General features: G+C 50.6%; 1 protein-coding gene across 1 annotated transcript in view; it reads right to left on the bottom strand.

Moving 5' to 3' along the window:
• Positions 1–3,263: 3,263 nt before the first annotated feature.
• Positions 3,264–21,721, bottom strand: part of TSPOAP1 (TSPO associated protein 1) — a 68,410-nt gene continuing 49,952 nt past the window's right edge. Inside the window, exons 21-30 of the mRNA XM_086475375.1 lie at positions 19,510–20,637; positions 18,778–18,904; positions 18,496–18,647; positions 18,138–18,306; positions 15,852–15,923; positions 15,440–15,478; positions 14,309–14,412; positions 13,358–13,429; positions 12,103–12,231; positions 3,264–4,583 (exon numbers count right to left, since the gene is read on the bottom strand). Of these exons, the coding sequence (XP_086331501.1) occupies positions 4,368–4,583; positions 12,103–12,231; positions 13,358–13,429; positions 14,309–14,412; positions 15,440–15,478; positions 15,852–15,923; positions 18,138–18,306; positions 18,496–18,647; positions 18,778–18,904; positions 19,510–20,637 (2,208 nt within the window). The 3' untranslated portion in view covers positions 3,264–4,367. The remainder of the gene's footprint in view (positions 4,584–12,102; positions 12,232–13,357; positions 13,430–14,308; positions 14,413–15,439; positions 15,479–15,851; positions 15,924–18,137; positions 18,307–18,495; positions 18,648–18,777; positions 18,905–19,509; positions 20,638–21,721) is intronic.

Genomic DNA, 21,721 nt, shown 5'->3' on the forward strand with positions numbered 1-21,721 from the left:
TTATCTGCGTGCCGCATCTGCTGCGTCACGCGGCTCACCGGTTAGAAGAGGATAAGGATTTTTTTCAAAGGCTAGTGAGACAGTTAGGGCCTATCTGTGCTGATAATTGCATTTCACAATTAGGAACTTACTTAATTGCTCCCAAAACTGCTTCAGAAACCATGGCAGCGGGAGGTTTTGAGAGATGCGTTGTCTCTTGGCTGTTCACTTTCCCCAGAGACCGTGACTCCGGTGTGTGGTGAAGGCCACGTACCTGGGGGAGCCTGCTGTTGAGCACCAACGCGAGTGGCGCCAAGCCCTCGTGCTCACCACCTCCAGCAGCAAAGGAGGGACCACGCGCTGCTCCTCTCGAGTAAGGACACCAGAACGTGCCAAGCGCCCCCGAGCAGAGACGTGCCATCAGCACCGGGGATCCAGCACAGAGACTAAAAGCAGCGGGTGCAAAGCAGGACATCTAGATTATATTTGCATTTTACCTTATTGTTTCTCGTAGCCTTTTGTGTTTCGCTACCAAAGCCTGAAGGTCTTAAACCTTTCTCAAGAAGACTTCTCTGAGCTTTGCTGTAAAGTCTGCCTGGTGTTGGGGAACCGACGGGATGAGGGTAGCTCTGCTATATGATGAGAGCCCAGGTCTATCACAGCAAAATTTGCCAGGAGGCAGCCCAGCACACGCCTGGGGAGCAAAGAGCCAACATGCACCTCCTGGTCACAAGGGCTCAGCTGAGGAGGGAGGAAGGGAGCACCGGGAGCCATCCTGCAGGCACCGGCTGCAGACACGGCCTCCAGCTCTGGGCAGACCCCAAAAAGTTACAGGCGCTGCTTTTCTTCCTTTATTCTTCAGTTCATCCCCTGACGAACTGATAAAAGCAACGACAGTTTCTTTCAAAAGACTTCCAACAACTCGCTTGGGAAACTCCAGCTGGTAAATTCGGTTAGAACGGCAACCAACTTCCTCCGCGGCAGGGCAAGCTGAAGATAAATTACTGGGTCGCTGATGAGACTTTCATTGCTTAAGTCTGCTTCAGAAACCATGGGAAGTCCTTCCAGCACTCATAGCTGCAGCAATTTTAGTCCTTCAGAGCTTTCAGTCTGCCCTTGCCCTGACTCCTGTCCACCGCAGGAGACAGTGGTTCACTGCAACGCCAAGATCCTCCTGAAACATTCCTCTCCAAGGTGCAGCAGCTTCCCAGCCAAGTCCCTCTCCATCAAGGGAATCCTGCAAAATCCCCAAAAAAGCCCACAGTGACTTTTGCCACCTTGGCTGAGGACTAAGCAACAGAACTGCCACCCCACGCCACTGACCCAACGTTTACACACCAGTGGAGCCCCTCGTGACACCGCAGAGGTGCCCACGTTTCCACTGATGGGACTTTGAGGCATCAGCTACTCAATGAGTCGTAAGAGCAAGGTACAGAGCCAAGGCCTGCGGTCTGACCTCAGAGCTTCTGGGGTTTCCTTATTTCTCCCTCTATGCCAAAGTATATTGAGGCACATAAAGAGTATCATCCAGCTGAACTGTTCCAGCTGGAGGAGAGGGTAAACCCACCTTTTGTCTTCTTTCTCGGGGTTCAGGTGCCACAGACGGCAGCTTTGCTCAGTTCCAGGCGTCTTCTCGGCAAACAGGCAGAAAAACTGCAACTCCTCGCAAGACTGGAGGAAAGCTCAGTCTGTCTCCAGCATCTCCATCACTCTCAGATCAGAGAGACCACACAGGGTTGAGGCCCTGCAGAAGTAAGCAGCTAGAGCAGGTCCACACAGGAGGACAGGACACCAAGTAGCCCAAGGCTCATGGGTCTGCTGTGGTGGCACCACAAAAATCAGCACCCACAGAAATGCCATTTTTGATAATACACATTTAGGCTTTGGCACAGGGCAGCAGAACAACCCCAAACTGGGAGAGACAGAGGCAGCAAAGCCTCTTCTCTAGGCACAGCGCTGATTCAGGGCTCCTAGTAGTAGGCTGTTAATCTCCTGGGTAAGAAACATGGGAGAAGACCCTTGCAACAACCTCTGAGCAGCTGCTGGCGGTGCTTGGACGGGTCCTGCCGGCTGGACGGGACCGGTCACTGGTGGCACAAGATGTGCCTGGACTCTCTGTCCATGTTTAGGAAGACTGCAGGTGGGCTGTGGATTCCACCTACAAGATTGTTGGGGTGGAGCTGGTCTCTATTGGGGCAGATTCTGACAAAGCAGATGATTGTCTCAGCCTGTCAGCCCGCACAGCAGTGGCTGTGTCAGAAGACACAGGAACCGCAAAGAGTTGGTCCATCCCAGCCACCCTGCCCTGTCAGCTGGCTTGAAAAGAAGGCGACATCTGCAAGGGATGCGCAGATCTTCCCCACAGGTAGGGGCTCCCAGCCTGCCTTGAAGGTGGCTCGCTGCGGAGGAGAAGATTAAAAAAAAAACAACCCAGAAAACACCAAAGCATCTGAAACTTAAAAAGTAAAAGCTGTACTTCTAACAATCCCCGTCAGTGACCTCTTAAATTTTGCTCTGTTCTAAAACCAGAATCATCAGGGAATGAATCGGGTCTGGATGTAGCCACCAGACCTGATGCCACCCTCACCGCTCTGCTACGTCGAGCCAGCAGGGAGGCGTGAGGGTGGCTGTACGGCCGGGGTGCTCCTGCCCGCGCCGGGCCCAGCAGCCCTCCCTGCTGACCTGCAATCCCTCTGGAAAAGGCCTTAGTGCCAGCACAGCCGCTTCAGCCCCGTGCCCTTCATTTCATCTCCAGAAGCACTCACCACCAGGTAACGCCAAAGAGCACAGAACAGAGCTGGGGGGGAACGAAATCTGGCTGTGCAGGACCCCCCGGGGCTCGGGGGCAGCCACAGCGAAGGGGTCCAGTGCCCAAATCCAGGGACTAACGCTGCACGAAGCCACCCAGGCGGCGCAGCAGGGCTACATGCGCTCCCAGCTGAGGCCTGGCTGTGGTATAACTGCACCGTATAACACCGTGTAACTGCACCTTGGTGCTTTCTCCTCCAGGATTAGGCGCTGAAACAGGAGAGGCAAAGACTTTTCACTCCCAGAGCAGGTACCTCACACCACGATCACGGGAAAGGCAGGCTCCTACACGAAGTGCTGCGGAGCATCCTCAAGGTGCACGTGATTGGTACCATTTTCCCCTCTGCCCACCCCCCCTGCCCCGTAGAATAAACGTCACTGAATCTTTCAATTTTTTAAGGAAAATGTATTTTTGTGAAAATAGACTTTATTATAATAAAATTTGATATTAAATAAAAACATACCGTATCACCAACACTCGTGGACACTGTGCTGGCATCATTCACGTACCTCACATAACTGTCCTTCTCAAAACAAGTACCCCACTGAAACATGCAAAGAAAGAAACACCGAAAAGGATAGAAACCATGTAGTACAAAACTCTCCGTGGCTTAGAAAGGGATGTGTCTTAACTCAAGGAACACATCATCTCGTATGAAAATAGCTGCAAACTCTCCATCCCCAGCTCTGCTCTCCAAACGCTCCAACTCCGGAGCAGCCCACTGAAAACAGCCCAATAAAACGGCGAGAGAGGCAGGCGAAAACAAAATAAATAAATAAATAAATAGAGAGATAGGTAGGTAGATAAATAAATAAATAAATAAATAAATAAATAAGGCGGAGTCCCCAGCCAGCGCGTGGTCAAGGTGAACCAGCCAAGGGCAGCTTTCAGCAGCCCACCCTGTAGGCGAAAGTATCAACAACCCCCCTCTTCAGGGGATACCTCCTTCCTCCACGGGAATCCTCGTGCTGAAACATGACGGAGGCAGTGTGGGATGCTCCTAGGCACAGCTGCGTATTTACAGGTTTACAGTACAAATAACTCACTCGTCAGCCCAGAGACAGCAAAGGGGATTCACGGGAAACAGAAAAGTGCAAATTTTCTTTGCAGGAAGTGAAGGAGTCGACAGAACCTCCTTTGGACCAGAGAAATACCAGGGTGCGTAGTACGAGGGATCTCTTCCTAAGGGGCCGGGGCTTTGCTGGGAAAAGCCATTTAGCTAACTTACAACCAGAATATAACTTTTAAAATTAAAATATTTACAGGGAACCGGTGCATTGAGGGCTGCGTGGAGCAGGACACACTACTGTGGAGGTAGCCGTATCCTAGAGCTGAGGCCTCACACACCCCAGTGCCATGACACTGCGTTCAGAGCCACTGCCCATGCTGGGTGGGCACCCACGGCTGGGCTCTCAGCGGAGGCCACAGCTCACAGACCCACTGAAGAGTTTTCTGTATTCACCATACACTTTTTCCCCTACGAAAATACTCTAATCAGCTTATTGCAGAGGGCTTCTCCTGAACTTTCAGTCCCTGTGTGGACGGCACAGGCAGCCTGTACAGAACAGTAAATCCCCTGTTAATTTTTCTTACTGGACCCAAGTTTTTTGAAGAGCTTTTTTCCTTTGAAGAAGAAGCCTCTCTTCTTTTTACTCTGACCAGGTACATCACTGCATTTGAGAACGGCCAGCGATGCCTGCTCTGGATACTGCTCACCCATGACAAGGCAGGAAGGTGGTGGAGTAGGAGGAGTTGGTGAGGAGTCGCTCTGATCAACAGACCCATCTGGATTTAACTGAGGGGGAAAAAAGAGAAAACAAAAGAAAAAAGCGTAAGTTAAGAGCGGATGAAGGACATCACGCCAACATAAACCTAAGCCAGAGAACGCTGCCTTCTCCCTGCCAGTCTGTCCCTCACCCTCCAAGGCTCAGCTCCTCTATGCAGCTGCAGATCCAATTAGGAAGTTTCCAGCGGATTTAAACTTTTTTGTACCCACTACCCAGACCCTGCCTGAGCTCAGACGTTCTTAAATTCCTTAACTTTGGGCTAAGAACAGGACAGCAGAAAAGCCCCACTGAGGACCTGGTGAAAGATGCTGCTTCACAGCTGAAGATGCGGTCAGTGCAGCGCCTCCTGAGAGCACGGGTGGGCGGACACTGATGCATCCACGCATGCCTGCTGGCTGCCTGGGCTGAGGGAGCTTCCCAGCACATTCTGGGACAGAAGGCAGGACATTAAGAAAAAAAACAATCTAATAAGAACAAGGGCTGTGCAAGACCTTCAGGAGTTCAAGGAGGTTGGCCAAACTGGGAGGCTTCTGCAACAGTGCCCATGCTGGGTCTTGGTAAGAAGAGAACTTCAGTCTTGCAAGGCTGCTCAGGATCCATCAGATCCAGTCACAGAAGGGGCAGAAAGCAAAGTCTGACGTTCTGCAGTGGCACCAACAATGGAGAAAGTTCATGATGGAGCAGGACACGGAGAAGTCCTAGATCACGTGGCACACAGCAACTGACGTGTGTTCCTAAGCCAGCCGAGCACTTGAGAACGTTAACTGGGATCCACAGTCCCGAGCGACGCGCTCTACGCTGCTCCTTTTGGAAAGGGCTTTTAGAAATCCGAACGTGCCCTAGTCCTGGGCTCAGTTTCCCCTTCACAAAATACTCGTGGCAGGTCCGTCCCCAGCCTTCTGTCCACAATTGCCTCTCGCTGGGTTTAGGTGTCTGCACAGGGACCATTCCTGAGCCGGCAGGGCAAGCTTTCCCAAGAAGCTGCAAAGTCCACCAGGGAAGAGGCTCTGGGTTTCTGAGGCCCAGGAGAGCACCGCTCCCACGGCCTGCTCTTCCACACAGCTTGCACAAAGCAGCGTCTTCCAAGCTCCCGGCTGTACGTCCGATGTTGGCATTCCCCAAAACACAACAGGACAGCGGCTCGAGCTGTGCCAAGGAACACCCCTCTGCCTTGGCACTCCGAAACCTCACGCCCTCCTCAGCTCTCTGCTTGGGTCCCACTAAGTCAGGGAGAGGCGAGTGCCTGTCCCTTGAGGGTGTCCGTAAGCAGCCACAGCTCCAACAGGGCAGAGGAGTTCGCGACGCCGGCAGCAGGACGCTCTGCCTGGGGTGGAAGAATTACTGAAGAGCAAAGACATGGGCCCTGCGCAGGAACTGGGTGAGAATCACCGCAGCCACTTGCAGCGCACAGGCAGGAGTGGATGGGCTTCGGTCCCGGTCCCACGCTGCGCCTGGGGAAAGCTGCTGAATCAAGCAGATGCACTGACGCTACTGCCACAGCTACAGCACCATCACCCCCTGTGGGCTGGGGGTTAAGTTTCTTTAAACTTCTTTAAAGTTTCCTGGGGTTCAAAGCAAAGGCAGCACCGCTCTGTCACCCTACTGCTGTTTCAGCACCCCACCTCCTGTGTGACGAAGAGCACGGAACGTGGCTGTGACCTCTCCTCCGCTCACAGGGGTTACGCTGCTGTATTCCAGCCGCTTCACTGCTGCAGGAAGAAAGCGCTTCTGGTACAAGATGAGAAGAAACCTCTTCTCCGGAGTCACACTCGGTACATGCAATACCTATCAAGTCAGTCCTGAGCAGACAGGAGTACAGGACTTACAGAGCTCTGTCTTGGTGTGGATATACGACCCCTTCCAACTCCAGAAAGCTGAGAGTCAACTACTGCCTCGCAGCAATTGCTTTAAACTGTCCCAAGTGACAGGGCCCTCGGATTCTCTCTTACCTGAGCTAAGGTCTCTGGCTACAGGGACAGAGACGTAACTCCTCTCCACCTCCCTTCATTACAGTAAACAATACAGTGGCTGATTTTTCCTGAACTCACACTCTTATTTTCACCTGGAAATCTTGTTCCACACCTTTCCAGAGGCACTTCTGTGACCCTCCAGATACGCAGCACTGCGTTGCAAGGCCAGCTACCGCCAAGGACACGCTGCAGAGGGCTGGATGGCACAGCCTGGCCCTCGTGAAAGCTGCACCCTGCCTCCAAGGTCCACTCCTCCAACTAAAGCCGCAGCATCAACTGCAATCTTCGTACCTCCTGGCAGCACGCACAGGCAAGGTGCGGCACTCGGTGTTGACGGCCCAAGCGCTAGTCAGGCCTGAGAAGTCTGGAAAGAAACCTGAGAAAAGCCATTTTCAGCCAGTAATGCAAGATTTAGGGAGGGAAAGAGAAAAAGTAAGCCAGAGGAGGGCTAACTTGGTAGCCTACTGGGCTAGCTGTGTGCAAAAGTAAGAATCCCCGGGTTCCGCTCCAGAAACTACGCGTTGGGCAACCAAGAATCCTCGGATAAAATGCCCTAAAGCACTGGGCTAACATCAGAACAGGTCTCACCAAGTGCAGTGAGTGACGTCCCCTATGAAGCTCAGGCCTTGGGCTGCCGGGCTCAGCAGCCCCAAAGGATGTGGGAGCCACGTAAAGGCCCCTGCCTCGCCAGGGCAGCAGAGGCTCGGTGCCCACGCGCCCCTGGAAACCATTTTTCTGGCAAAGTTTTAGGGCAGATCCGAAGGGGCCCAACCAACCTGAACACAGCTTCTCCTGCAGCGCTACGCACCAAAGCCTGCACGCAAAACGAGAGGCAGGTCCCCAGACCAACCCCCAAAGGTCACAATTATTTACTGGAATAAGAATACTGCAGCATCCATGTCGTTAGCAAATATCAAACAGTCAAAAGGAAGCGACTAGAGGTTTCCTGTCTTTGTGGCTGAAAGTCCTGCTGATTCCCAGCTGCGGTATACGATGCCCAGGCAGATTTCCACACCCAGAGGCACTCTCACACACAAGCATGAGCAGATATTCTCAGAGGTCTCTACATGGCAGAAAAGCAACAGAACCAGTTCACAGATTCATCTGGTAAGAGACAAATGATACTAAAACTAGGGTTTCTTCTCTAAGAGAAACATGAAGGAAAAATCGCTGTCGAGATCCTGGCAAAAGGGTTGATGAACAGAAGAGTCACGTTAGTTTTCAGGGGGTGGTTTTCAGCGCCGTCTCAGGCATTCCTGATTTGCACAATTTCAGGAAAACAATGTCTGAAACTAAGAAAAACACTGAGCTGCTCCCACTACCCCCCCCAAAACCAGGGGTTTCACCCCCCGCCCCAGCCCCAAAACTGTTTAAGTGTTATCAGACAGAACAATTATCCACACAAGGTTGGGTTTAGGGACTAAACATTACTACTTTAAGTTGATGGTATGCAGGGGGTTTTTCAGGACTACACTGAGGAAGGAGCAAAATCAAGAAGAAAAAACCCACAGGCTGAATATGGGGTGTGCTCAGCCTGAGCAGGATCTTGCAAAGGCTAAACAAAGCTTTGCCTGTTGATGTGCTCCAACAGTGGTAGAAGGGCCGGGCTGAATTAAAAAGCAGGTGTTTTCTAAATCTGAACATCCAGCACAGCCCCATCACGGTCCCCAAAACCACCAGATCATTGTTCCAAACGATGTGCTGAACAGATCGTGGCTTGTATTTAATACAGACCCAATCTGGCAGGTAAAGGTCTACCACCAGAGGATATGAAGCTGGACTTGCTAGCAGAGCCCCAAACCAGCCTGTCAAACTACAAGCAAGAAAAGGAGTAAACTACAGGTGCAGGATCCTTCAATACGGTAGGCTGGGTGGGAGATTGAAGAGGTCTTCTCACACAAACTTACATGGTTGCTCTCTCTCTCTCTATGTATCATTCATATCTATCACTGGACTCTTCTCTTCCTCATTCTCTGAAGAAAAGAACCGTCACGGGTGCATAATACAGGCAGAAATAAATACATGAAATCAATTAGAATCAAACACTTTCTGAAGGTGCTTTACAATCAGTCTTTGACAGAAACTGCATATCACTGACGCAAAAATACTAATTCAACAGCCGCAGCATTAAAGCAACTGCTCTGAGTTGGTGAGCATGAGCGTTTCAGGGCCCTAGCTTGTGACCATAACTTCTTGGATACTCCTCTTTGTGCTGTATTTTTAATTGTTTAATACCCAAATATTGAGAGTTAAATTGCTGCACCTTTTCCAGCTGCCAGCATTTCAAGATTTACTCAGAAATAACCCAAAATGACCCACCTTCCCCAGTTCAATTTGGAAAGTAAATTGTCCTTATTCTCTGGCCTCTGGCACATCAGCAGGGAGAAGGGAAGTGTGAGGAACAGATAGGGGGAAAAGGTCAAATCCAAGAAGTTACAAAAATCACTCATGATCACGCTGGGGAAGCTTCTGTTAAGATTGGAACTAGCTTCAGGGCAAGTCCAAAGCTCTGCTGTGACACCACGGTGCACACACATGCCCCCTGATGCATTAGGTCTCAAGCTGGGACGGATACATTTGATGGGAGTCTGTTTTGCCATGCTGTCCTTCAGAAGATTCACACAACGCTGCTCCAGAGGCTGCCATGCACCTTTGGGCGTTTTTTTTTGCACCCCTCCCCGCTCCCCCCTCTCCCACAGCAGCGGCAAAAGTGCTTCTGTTTGTGTCGCACAGGCCAACAACACGCTTCCACAAGGACATTCCTTAACTCCATGGAGGGAGTATGTCGCTGGAGTTTGGAAAGCCCCAAGCATGGCTGTATGACTGTGAGAGCTCATTCCAGCTCAGGGATGGCCCTTAGAATATGTGAGTTTTCCAGGAGGAGGTAGTCCTTCTGCCTTACCCATCAGGTGTTCTGCCCACAGGTAGGGATGCTGCAGTTGCTGCGACAGAGCCAAAAACTCAGTGTGGTCAGGTCCTGCCTCTCCTCAGTAATCACTAAACGTACTTAAATGCAATTAACTAACACAAGTTTGGTTATGAGCAGGGTAAAGGCACCGCTTTTAAAAGGGGGCAAACATGCTCTTCGTATTTGGAAGCTGTTTGGATAGATCTGGATTGCAAAGCACAAGCAGGAGGCAGGACTGCACACAGTTAAAGAGCACGAAGCCAGAATCACCCAGGACAGGTATCCTGGTGAAGCAGGGAGGCAGCAGGACGGGAGGCAGCCAACACCAAGTCATGCCTAAATAGTTAATGTGGATTCCCACTGAAATAAAATTGGCTTCATCATTATCAACCGAATTTTCCAAGTCCCCAGACTTCAGACTATGAAGAACAGCAGCTCATGGACCAGCCTAGCACCAAAACTACCAAATCGATCCTGATCTAAAGCAACAGCTTCCTGCTCTGCAGACCCCAAGCCAGAGCCAATGCCGGGGGAAGCTCTCTTGGCTCTCTGGCAGGGAGAAGCGGAGACAAATGGCAAGGTCTGAAGGGCAGGCAAGCCTGAAACATGTCTATTTTATATGGGTTGGTTTTGTCACATTTGAAATTTTAAAAAAAAAAGGTGTCATGAACCATAGGAAAAAAGCTTACGGCCTTAAGCATGCAGGGCAATCTGGGCCAAGCTGCTGTGTCCTGGGGAACAGGCACCCACTGCTGAACCCAGCACCAGAGGAAAGCAGAGCAGCAGCAAGGTGCAGGGCAGCATGCAGGAGCAGACAGGACCTTGTTACTCTGCCCCGTGACAAATCCTGGGACGTGGCACATCAAACTGGTGTCACCAGTAAAACAGAAGCGAGGGATGCCAATACAAATACTTGAAATAAGGGCAGATTTGTTGTGTGTGTTACCCTGTTTATCAGCCAAGTTCCTCTCTCTTACTCGCCCTTAGTAAAACACCATTAGCTAAACCAAACCCTTCACATCTGCAAGTGGCAGATCAGCTCTCTGAGCCCTGAAGGTTACCTGAATTTCCCCAGGGTTTCTGGGAGGACCTAGGCTGGGGCTGGAATAACGACCCCTGGCATCTGAAACAGGCCCTTGCTGCTGCTGCTTGATGCCAGAGAGAAGGGTTAGAGCTGTAAGAAGCTACCCTATGAATTCAACCTGTTTTAATTTTACTGGTTCAGGTCTCCTTTGGCACCTTCTATTCCAAGAGATGGGTAATTTGGGAAGAGTAAACCCTTTCGAGGGGGAAACTAAAGAAGGAAACCCACTCTGAATGCTTGCTTCCCCCCAGGGAAAGTTAGGCTTGTGTAACCTCAGCGCTCTTAAACCCTGGTACTAACAGCTTATTAACATGGCATTCCCCAGCACTTACAGGCTGGGAGGAAAGGGACTGAGCATCACAAACAGCGAAGCACAAGGGACCCAGACACCAAACCCTATTTCTGAGTCAGACCTGCCACCTGCTCTTCGTAAGAAGGGATCAAGGCTGTAGTACAGACCCTGGACCCACAAGGCTTGAAATTCCTGGAAGCAAGAGATGGGGCTGCAAGTGAAGGCTAAGGGAGATCAGGCAGCATTTGAAGATAGAAATGGGGGGTGGGAACAGAGAAAAGGAAGAGCTGAGCACGAAAAACAGGACAAGGAACGCTGCAGAGGGAAGGAAAGCTAGGGTGGCACCAGTGGAGAGTGCAACTGAGGAGGATTCAGGGCCACATAGTTCCTTAAGGACTGGCTCAAAGCCAATCTGGGTCTGCTCTTACACACTTTTACAGGCCTGGTACACCTGACAGTGCCAATAACCTCCCAAGAGGAACTGAAGGTTGAGTACACGCGAGCTGGGACCAAGCTGTGTCCCTCCCTGCCTCCCACAGTCTACAATGACACAGCATATGAGGTCCAGGAGTGACCAGGGAGGTGCTACACTTTTGGCCTCACCCACTGAGGACTGACTGAGTCTGATGGATGACCCAAATCTCCTGCTCAAGCATTTGTTTCAAGACTATCAGCAACATAATGCAAGGGGTTAACTCAACCTTTGAATCCCCTGCACCCATGGGATGCTTTCAAAGCCTTAGGATCCATCCCACAGATCTGTTTGGGGAACTCCCTAGTGTGTTTTGAATTTATCTGAAAGCATCTCGGGCTGGATTAAGATACATCTAACTCAGGATGGGCGGAAGAACGTTGGTGTTTGGGTGTCGACAACTCTAAACTCTTTGGCACGGACATGAGCATCTCTGAGAAATTTCGTGTGTCTGGGGAGCTGGCCCAGCTGCTTTGCTTGCAGCAGGATGTCACCACTGACCCTTCTGTGGGTCTAAAAAATTGGCTGGTGGGACCTGGGATGTTCTTTGCTCACCTGACCATAATGAGACTGAGGCCCCAGTGGATGTTGTTGCTTTGTGCCTCTTTTTGCACTACAGGTAAGTCTTCAAGAACAGCTCCTAGCACTCCCTTCTAAACTTCTGAGCATCTCCCATGGGATGAACTGAGCTGCATGCAATAATTTAAATGATTCCATCAGATGCTGCATGCTGCACAATGCCCAGTCTCCAGCCACATGACAGGTTGGATGCCTGTGCTGCGCAGAGTCACACCATCTTACCTGGCTCTCAGCACTCAGCGGAAAAGCTTCTTTATCTTTTGGATGAAGTTCCTTGACCATGCCTCCCTCTGAAGTTACAGCTTCCAAGAAGTTAGATGGAACAAGCCCTCTCTGTTGGTTCAGCTCTCCCTGCAAGATCAACATTCAGTTCTCACATCAGGTTTCCTGGCTGATGGAGGAGTAACAGAGGAGCACTCCCATGCAGAGGCTAGGCTACGGTCCGAGAGAAGCCCAGGAACACACTCATGTTGGAAGGTTCCTCAGCAAATTTCACTACTTACATTCTTGTTTAGTTATGGAACAAATGAGAGTGCAAAAGCACAGAAGAGGCTAAAGGAAGAAAAGATGCCAGCAAGCATTGACAACTGTATTCCAGCAACATGGTCACTTTTAAAAACTCAAAATATTTCCACTGCTATCCCGGGAGCAACTGGAATGTCTGTGCCACAAGCTTTCTAAAGGCCTTTGATTTGCTCTGGTATTTATCTATTTTTTTAAAGAACGATGTACTACTGGTACAATGTCCTGTAGGCATTGGTTCAGTGCTCACTGAGGTCCAGAGCTGCACACCAAGCTCAGCTGTATGCCTAAAAAATTGTCTCCGGTTCAACACCAGGTTGGGTGAGACAAAAATAACCCCAGCAATGTTGTTCGGCCAACACTATAAAAGAAGTTAAATAAAACATTCCGTGATCTCCTCCAGACTTCACCTGGAGCTGAACCTCAACTTTGATGTGCTTTCTGTGCCCAAAAAGGTGGGGGGATGCAAGGGCCAAGGATCGCGTCTAGCACAGAGCTCACTGGCAGCCACAGTCCCCAGGCAGGCAGAGTAAATTAAACAGAGAGCAGTGCCTGCTGAAGTTGATAGGTTGAAGTACGGCTGGATGGGGGTCATCACTCATTTTTAGGTTACCTTTTTAGCCTCCTGCCCTGGATGAGGCCATGGGTCTGAGCGCTCGGTGACAAATCATCTTATAGCAGATGGTGATTCAGCTGATGTATGTACAGAAAAATGCGTCCTAGGCTTTGGGAAACCTGCAGTCAAGTTATGCCATGAAATAAACCCAGAACCTTCTGGATATTGGGTTTACAGGAGGAGAACGGACTGACAGAAACAACCTGCCCTGCACTAAGCAGATACGGGTTTATTTTTTTTCCCAGAGTACTTTATTCCCTGATTTCTGCTCTCCTGCCACTAGATGGACTCCAACGACTTCAGACGTAGCCACAGGACCTTCCCAACCCCTGTACTCACATAATAGAATCCATCATCGTCCATGGACCCAAACACAGTGATAATGTCCCCGGCACTGAAAGTCAGTTCAGCCTGCAAAGAGCAAGAGAACAAGGGTCACGGGAGCAGCACTGCCTGGAATCTCCCACCAGAAACACAGGGTCACCCTGGGTGTCTTGCACAGTCTCACCCTGAGGAAGGGAGGCCACTGTGTTAAGACTTGCAGGACCAGGACGCGAAAGAATAAGTGAAGTGAGTGACTGTGGAACTCAGGGCTAAGGAAGCTTTTCAAAAATGAGGACAAGAGCAAAGCCTGTTTCTTAAACCAATTTTAATAAGGCTTCAAAATAGTACCTACCACCTGATCTGGAAAGGTATGTTGAGAACAAGCTCAACGAGCACCAGAAATACCTTTCATTTCTTTAAATGTAAGTACTAAATCCTGCTCCCTTGGATAAGCCTGTTCTGTAAGCAATGCTCAGGGATTAGTGACTAGCAGGAATGCAGACAAACAGGAAGATTTGACCTGGAAACAGAACATTACTGCAGAACACACCTGACCCTTCACCAGCACATCTGTCTGTCCTGTCAGCCACCCCAGCACGCGCTCCATGGACCACAAGACCGAGGACAAAGGTGTAAGCAGTCTCTTCTAATGGAAGAAACTGCCTGGTTACAGCAAAAAAGCTGCTCTAAGATAGAAAAGGTGGAGTCTCCAAACAGGCTGTGTCCCACTCAAGACACACTGGCTTTATATGCCCTTCACAGAAGTGGAAGCTGGAAAGGACCCACCTCGAATACATTTACCTTAATATATCCCTAGTACTCAGTTTACCTCTAGAGGCTGCAGGTTCCTCCTGTTGGCTGTGAATTACTTTGTTCTAGCAGAAAGACACTTGTAGGGAACTTCAAGAGAAGAAAAAAAAGGGAGGAAGAAGAAACCTACAAAAGCAGTGAGCAGCTGGTGGTTACCTCTACATCTGCATTTGGAGAGCTCTCCTTAGGGTTATAGTCAAAGACAGCCACCATACTTCGAGGAGTCAGCAGTTCAGCTTCAAAGTCTTTATGCTTATGTCCTGCAGGACAAAAATAAACAAAAGATCCTGAGCTGGAAGTTCTAGGACAAAATCCCAAACGACAGCAACTCCTTCCCCGGTGTTGGGAGTGGATTGAGCAAAAAGAACACTAGGGGGCAACTGAACGGGAGAAAGATCTTAAGAGGCCCTAGAGACACTTGGTAGAGCAGTTTTCTGACCTCCTGTATCACCTCACAAGCACAAAAGTGGAGACATCTCCCCATTCCTGCATCCTGGTGTCCTGCCTACATATACAGGAACGTTTTATTTTATGTTTTCTATTTATGTATCTTTATATGTGTGTATATATATACACATGCAAAGGACAGCAGTCTCTTTACAGGGTCTTCAATGGACATTTCTCCTCCCTCTGTGCAAGGACCTGCTATTGAGCTACCAAATTTATCCTCCAAGTGCCAGGGGAACAGCAAGAGCCCTGGACAGCATCGACCAGCAGCCCAGAGCTCAGCAGAAAGGGAAGCGCAGGCCTCACCACCCAGGGAACACGCTGCACTTTCACAACCATATGCCTCCTCAGCCCCAGTCCTTACAGACCTGCCCTGAGGCTACAAAAGCAAAGTCTGGTGTTACAGAAAACACACATCGTCCAGTCCTTCATCTTACGGATTTAAAAGCTGCTTCGGGTCCACGCTGGATGGGCTAGCAAGGGGTTTGCAGGCTTGGCCTCTGGACATCAACAGATGGCTGTGCACCTAAGCAGAGTGAGCACCCTCTCAAGGGACCTTGGATTTTAAGGACTGTGGCATCAGACGAGCAAGAGACTTCCCTGCTCCTCCAAAGCACAACCATACACGCTCTCCACCTTCAAACACTCCCTGTTTAAGTCAGAGGTCACTGCATCCACCACTAAATTAAAAGAATTAAAACTCTTCTTTTGCGAGAAGGACCGTTTTCCTACAGTGCTCTGAACCAACACTACGGGGTCTTGCATTGGCCCTTGACTGCAAAACATGTCTGTCTTATGATCATGCGTTACCTACCCGTAGTAAGAAAGAGCAATTCTCACCTGGATGAGAGTTGTACTTCTCCTGTTTGTCCAGCCCTGCTGGGGAAGAAAATGTCTCATCAGTGAGAGGTCACCTTTCAACAGTGACCACACAACACAACTGACAAACAACAATAAAAAGAACAAAGACCAAGGCAGCAAACAACAGAAGCAAACCGTTCATGCAACTCAAAGTCTACGCCAGTAACCATGACTCAGGGACGTAACAAGAAGCAGAGGTCAAGCTCCAAAACTATAAAAGACATCACTGTTGTTAAAAACTTAACACCAGCACAGGGATGGGCTCTCTTTCCACTTCCTAGCAGTCGTACAGAGACAAACATCTGAGGGTCCTGTAAGCAAGTAGTAAAAATTCAATGCAGTCTGTAATCCTATTGCAAAAATCAAAGAGGAAGCAGTGGGTGACACAGACCTTTCTTGGAGCGTCTGGGTTTTGGAGGAGGGACGGTTTGGCGGCGTGGAGGTGGAGAAAATGTGCCATTTCCTTAATAAAAATCCAAAAAAGCAAATAAATAGACAAAAGAAACACACAGTGAATGGAAAGTGAAAAGCATCTTGAAGAGTGAACAGGCAACAGAGTAGCATGACGTGCCTCCCCTGGGAAGCAGACACCGTGATTTCTAGGGGCAAAGCCCAAATCTGCACTTCTCGTGTGCGGACTCAGATGAGGCACGATCCACATCCCAAACACACAGAGAAATCCACACTGCATTTATGCCCATACCACAGTACACACCAGACAAACTTTGCTGCACTTTGTATTTCAGAAGCGACATCGTAAGAACAAAATAGAACCTTGTACCATCAACACCCGCAAAACGCCAGGTGAGGTGCACGCCACGAACTCACCCAGGTGGGAGGGGATCTGGGGAGGTCTCTAGCTAAAGCTTCTGCACTGAGCAGGGTCAGTACTGGACGAGTCCCCAGATGAGCCTGCAGAAGGTGTTCCCAGACCAACCCCTCAAGGCATTTTCTTAGTTACTTAGAGGCTGTACTATGGGTTTACGGCAGCAGGAAAACAACAGAGGTACATTCAGCCTGGCTGCCTACGGAAACAAGGTCTCCTCTCTGCACACACGCAGCAGGTATGTCTTTTTCACCACCAGCTCCAAACTTTCAAGCCCGCTACATTTCATGAAGTCTCAGAGCCATTAAGTTCCTTTATTCTTCCGAGAGTAAGCAGCAGGGCAGGGGACAGAGAGCCTTGTGTATCCACACAGGGACAAAGGCCACCACAGGCATCTAGCCATCTCTGGGCACCAGAGGATACATGCAGGAGAAACACTATGAACGTGCCAAGTGTGAAAAAAGCCTTACCCAAATCTCTCCTCTCCCTAGACATGAGACAGGCCAAAGGACACAAACCTAGCCAAAAAAAAAATCACATAGCCACAAAGAGAAAGCAACAGGTTCTTTCAGCCCCTGTGCTCCTCAGGATCAACTTTCCAGAGACCCACATTTAGGAGCTGGGCACTGTCTTAGCATCTAGGGCTGGGTCTCACTGCAGGGAAATGGAAACAAGTTGAATTGCTTCTTTTTTTCTTGGGTTTTTTTTGGGGGGAGCAGGGGGGCGTAGGGTGGTTGGCAGTGGAAGGTCACTGTGAGAGGCAGCAGGACAGCTGAGTCAATGTCAGGGCTTACCTTCGCCATCAGACCCACACTTGGGCCCCTGCTGAACCAGGAGGGAAACAGTGGCAAGCCAAAACAAGAACCTCCTCTTGTTTTAACAAGTGGAGCAGCTCAAGCAATTGCCACTGGTAGCAGAGAGTACACAGAGAGGTGCAGGATGAGAGGTGGGAGGAATAAGGGACAGGCACTGGGACACCAATATGCTGACAGCAGTCTGGGGGCAGCTCAGAACCTTCCCTAGGCCCTTCCCATCATCTGTCAAGGCCCAGCTCTGCCACAGTTTACTGTCTGCAAACCCAGCTCACAGCCACAGAACTGCAGCCTAACTCAGCCTGAGCTGTCATGGCTGCACATCCCGGGGAAGGTTCCTCTCCTCTCTCCGAGTACGCGTGTGGGAAGAAACAGGAAAGTCTCGGCGGTGCATGAAGCACTGAACCACGTACTTCAGGGAGCGAGTAAGGAGGAGCCCAAGGACCAGGTCTGCTCCTTGTACACTCCTGACTGCCCACCTTGCTGTCTCACACCCTTCCTTCCCCTTCCCCACGAGTCTCTCCCCATCTTCCTCCATTCCCAAGTCACAGATTCTCTCACCCAACACCACGATCACCCCTATGGGTTCAATCACAGCCTCGCAAAACAAAGAAGAGAACACAGAAGTGAAAACTCCTGTTCACATCCTTCAGCTGCTCTTCCAACTTTTTTTGTTGTTCCTCCTCCTCTAGCAAGGATCAGCCTCACTCACACTCCGTGCTGAGTTCACACACACGACCCCTCGAGCACAGAGGCAGCTCCAGCAGCTGCAAACGCCGCCTTGGGCGGCGCTGTGCTGCAGTAGAGTCGGGTATGAACCGAGACCTCAGAACACCTGCCTCCCTCCTCCACCGAGACCTCCCCGCTTGCTACTGCAACAGCCACCAAACAAGCCTTCATATCCTGGGGACCAGCCCTAGACATCGTTTTGGTGGGCTGCACCGGCCACACAGCTTGACAGCACGACAGAGCTTTCCACATTTCAGCAAAGAAACCTGCTGACAGTAGCAAGCCCCCCCACACAAAGGAGATACAGTACCTATGCTCTCCATCGGTGTGCCAGCAGGCAGGAACCCTTGCTTTAGGAGCTGCTTCTTGATTTCATTATTCTCCACCTGGACTTCCGAAACCATGTTGCAGGGAATGTACCCCTCCCTTCCTGCACATTCACCCCTGTAAAAGCCATCAGCATCCTTGTCCCCACATACCTGCAAGGAAAAAGACAGGCCAGAGAGGCTGTTTATGCTACAGGGACTGACAGGCACAGAGAAGGGCGAAAGGGAAGCTAAAGGAACTCCCAGGATGAAGGAGGCTCTGCCTCCCAAGGTTTGTGCTGTCCCCGGAACATCAGACGGATCCGTGCAGAGAAGGAAACGCTCACTAAGGTGTGCTCTTACTTTCAGGATCTGCCCCTCCTTAAACGGGAGCTCCTCTTCTGCTGCATCAGGGTTAGGAGACATAGAAACGGGATCGTAGTCAAAGAGAGCCACAAATATTCTAATGCCATCATCTTTAACGGCGGTTTCTGAAGCGGTGCTCCTTGGAGGACCTGTGTGCAGGCAGGGGACACACCAGAGAGGACGTCAGCACGTGCACGGCTCAAACGCGGCCTGCTAGCCTCTCCCCTGCCATTCCCAACAGCCTCCTGCTGCCCAACTCCCTCCCCCTTGCCCACTCACCTGGACTAGAGAGCAAAGGTTTCTGCATCGGGCTTCTTCTCGTGCTCTTGTTCCCTCTTCTGCTGGGACCCTGCCAGGAGGCTGGGCCAGGCAGCTCCTGGCCCCTGGGATCTTTATGACCGGACGCCTGCAACAGGAACCACCAGTTAGTAGCAGCCTCTGCCTTCCAGCTCGTGTGAACAGCGCTCAGCCCAAACGCACTCCACAAAGAGCAGCGCATCCAAATGCAACATTCCTCTTCAGGGACACTCTAGAGCTGAAAATACCAAGAGAGTCGGAAAACAGAACTAAGTACAGGCAGGCACCCTGCCAGGCACCAGTGACGATCCCCTGGGTGAGCCTAAGGACACAGGAAAGGGCGTTTCGAGGGGAGGCCATGACATTGCAGTCATCATCTACACAAAGCTTTCACAAATCAGCTTGTTTCACCAGGGATTTTCACTTGGGTCCCACACCCTCCTGCCACGGGGAGGAAGACCCACTGCGAAAAGGAATACTGCATCGGTGACACTCGGTCAGTTAGCAGGAAAAGCAGAAGCAGCTAATACAAGAAAAGCCACAGAGCAGCACAGAACTACAGAACCTCTCAGATATTCTTCCAGACAATCCTAGAGGAGGGTCCTTTCTCTGGACAACACTGAACAAAGCAAGATACAGGCAGGCCAGGGAAGCAGAGGGAAGCTAACGCCACTGCAAGCTGCTTCAAAGCCAGAATAGGAAAAGTCACCCAACCCTTTTGTGCAAGGAGGTGCTACGTATCCCCTTCGAAGGATGTTCGAGCCTCCTTCTCCAGCCAGGTGACTTACAGTCCAGCTCCCAGCCCTGCTCCTCAGAACTGCTCTCACATCTCAGTGCTTCCTTCTCTCGGCAGAAGAATCGCAGGCGCTGGCTTGGAGACCCAGCCCACTCCATACCCTGCTCTTCCATCATCTCCGGTCTGGTCAGGTCCCTTCTGCCATCTGTGTGGGCAACCTCAGATTGACTGGAGCAATCACTCCAGTCCCCCTGACAGCTCTGGGATCGTTCTGGCCACAGCCTGCTCTCAGGGGGGGACGCACAGGTCGAATCCTGATCATCTTCAGAGTCATATTCAATGTCTATTTCCAGGCTCCTGGGGCTGGAGCAGTGTGTTGCCATCACAGCAGGTTCTGCAAACCCTGAAAGCCCTGCTTTCGTGTGGTTTTTTCGTAAGGTGCCTTGTCTGGCACGACTGTACATATCAAACCCCTCCTTACCACCAGCACTGCTCACAATGTTCAGCTCTTCCCTGAGGCTAGGAGCTCTGTATAACCCGCCTCCCATCTGGCTGCAGTTGCCCAGCAGACGACTGCAGTGCTCTGTTAAATCATTCTGTCTCTTCCTACCCATCTCAGGCCGACTCCGGGTCTTCTCTCGGTAATTACTTCCCTTCTTCTTGCTCCAAGCAGGACTTGCACCAGTCCCAGGCTTCGGATCGTTCTCCTGGTAGCCCCAGTTCCAGTTTGCCTTCTTCTGACTCCAGGCCAGCTGGACAAAGGCAGGATTCCCGTGGTCAGCATCCTCTCTGCTCTCCTTAACACCGTGCTCCTCCTGCGGAGTCTGAGCAGACAGATCCACGGAGGTATTACTCCCATCTGCCTTTACAAACGGCTCCTTGACACCGAGCGGCTTCTCTGTCCTTCCCGAACGGTAGGAAAGCGTTTCCACGGAGTCTTGAGGGTCTGCCTTTTCCTCCGTAACACACTTCTCATCCTCATCTTCATCCTCATCCTCAGTCACTTCAGGGATGCTAAACAACTTCTTGCTGTGGTTCTTCTGAAGCGGCAGCTCTAGTATCCTCTCCAGAATCTCCTCATCGCTGTCAGTATCACAAAGATCCATCTGTACCCAGCCCCCGAGAAAAGCCACAGCCAGGACAAGCAAAGGAAAAAAGAGAGGAAATAAACATTAAAAAGAGAGGCAAAGTGACAGCTGATTCCCTCCCAGCACAGCGGTATGGAGCGGCGACTGTGGTCGGCAGCAAAGCAAGGGTAGGAAGCAAGAGAGAGCAATGGATCTTCTGGCAAAAGACAATCAGATGGACTGGCAATGCAGCGGAAAGCGAGAAAGGCCAATGCATGGAAGAGCTCCCTCCCAGCCTCTGCCTCTACACACACAACTACCTGCAGCACCTTCCATCCTGCCCACTTGACGCCCCACAGCTTCAGCATCCCCAGTCTGGGACGACAGGGCAAGAGAGGCACAGGTCCTCCACGGCTGTGCACGGCCCGTTAGAGCTGACTGGGTTCCCCCCTCTGCAGGGATGACTCTCACCAGGCCCCACAGTCACCCCTCACCTCTCTGTCCTTGCACTGGAACAGGAAGACGTGACCCTGTGCAGCAAGACACCCAGTGGAGATGTTGCTGCTATGGGAGAACCTTCCCTAGGCCCTTCCCATCATCTGTCGATGTCCAGCTCTGCCACAGTTTCCTGTCTGCAAACCCAGGTGAACAGAGTTGTCACAAACACACGTGAAAACCCTGGACCTCAAAGGGGTCACACAGACTTGTATTTCACTTGCAGCTGGGTAAGAGCCTACCAGGTTACATAAAACTTTTGGGAAAACACTGCTGAACTTTACAATTTGTCTTGGACCAACTGTAGAATTTACAGTTTGCCTCTTACTACATTTATACTAAAATAAAAAGGTACAATCCCCAATGCAGAGCTTAATTTAGGTTGGAAGATACCTCTGGAGGTCACTTGTTCAACTTCCCTGGCAATTTATATCATGTCATGTTCTAAACACACTTACAAACAGTTTACAAAGCGTATGTAGCTACTGATGTTTTAAGCTACAGGCATGAGCAGGCCTGTTCAGAGATAATTAAATCTGAACCACAGTGGGTAAAAAGAAGGCAGTTGTAAGCTGCCTATTGATTATTCCAACCTCCATAACTTTTTCCAAGCAAAAGTTGGTCTTGA

The sequence above is a fragment of the Leptosomus discolor genome, chromosome 18 (genome assembly GCF_034619465.1).
Source record: "Leptosomus discolor isolate bLepDis1 chromosome 18, bLepDis1.hap2, whole genome shotgun sequence".
Lineage (NCBI taxonomy): Eukaryota > Metazoa > Chordata > Aves > Leptosomiformes > Leptosomidae > Leptosomus > Leptosomus discolor.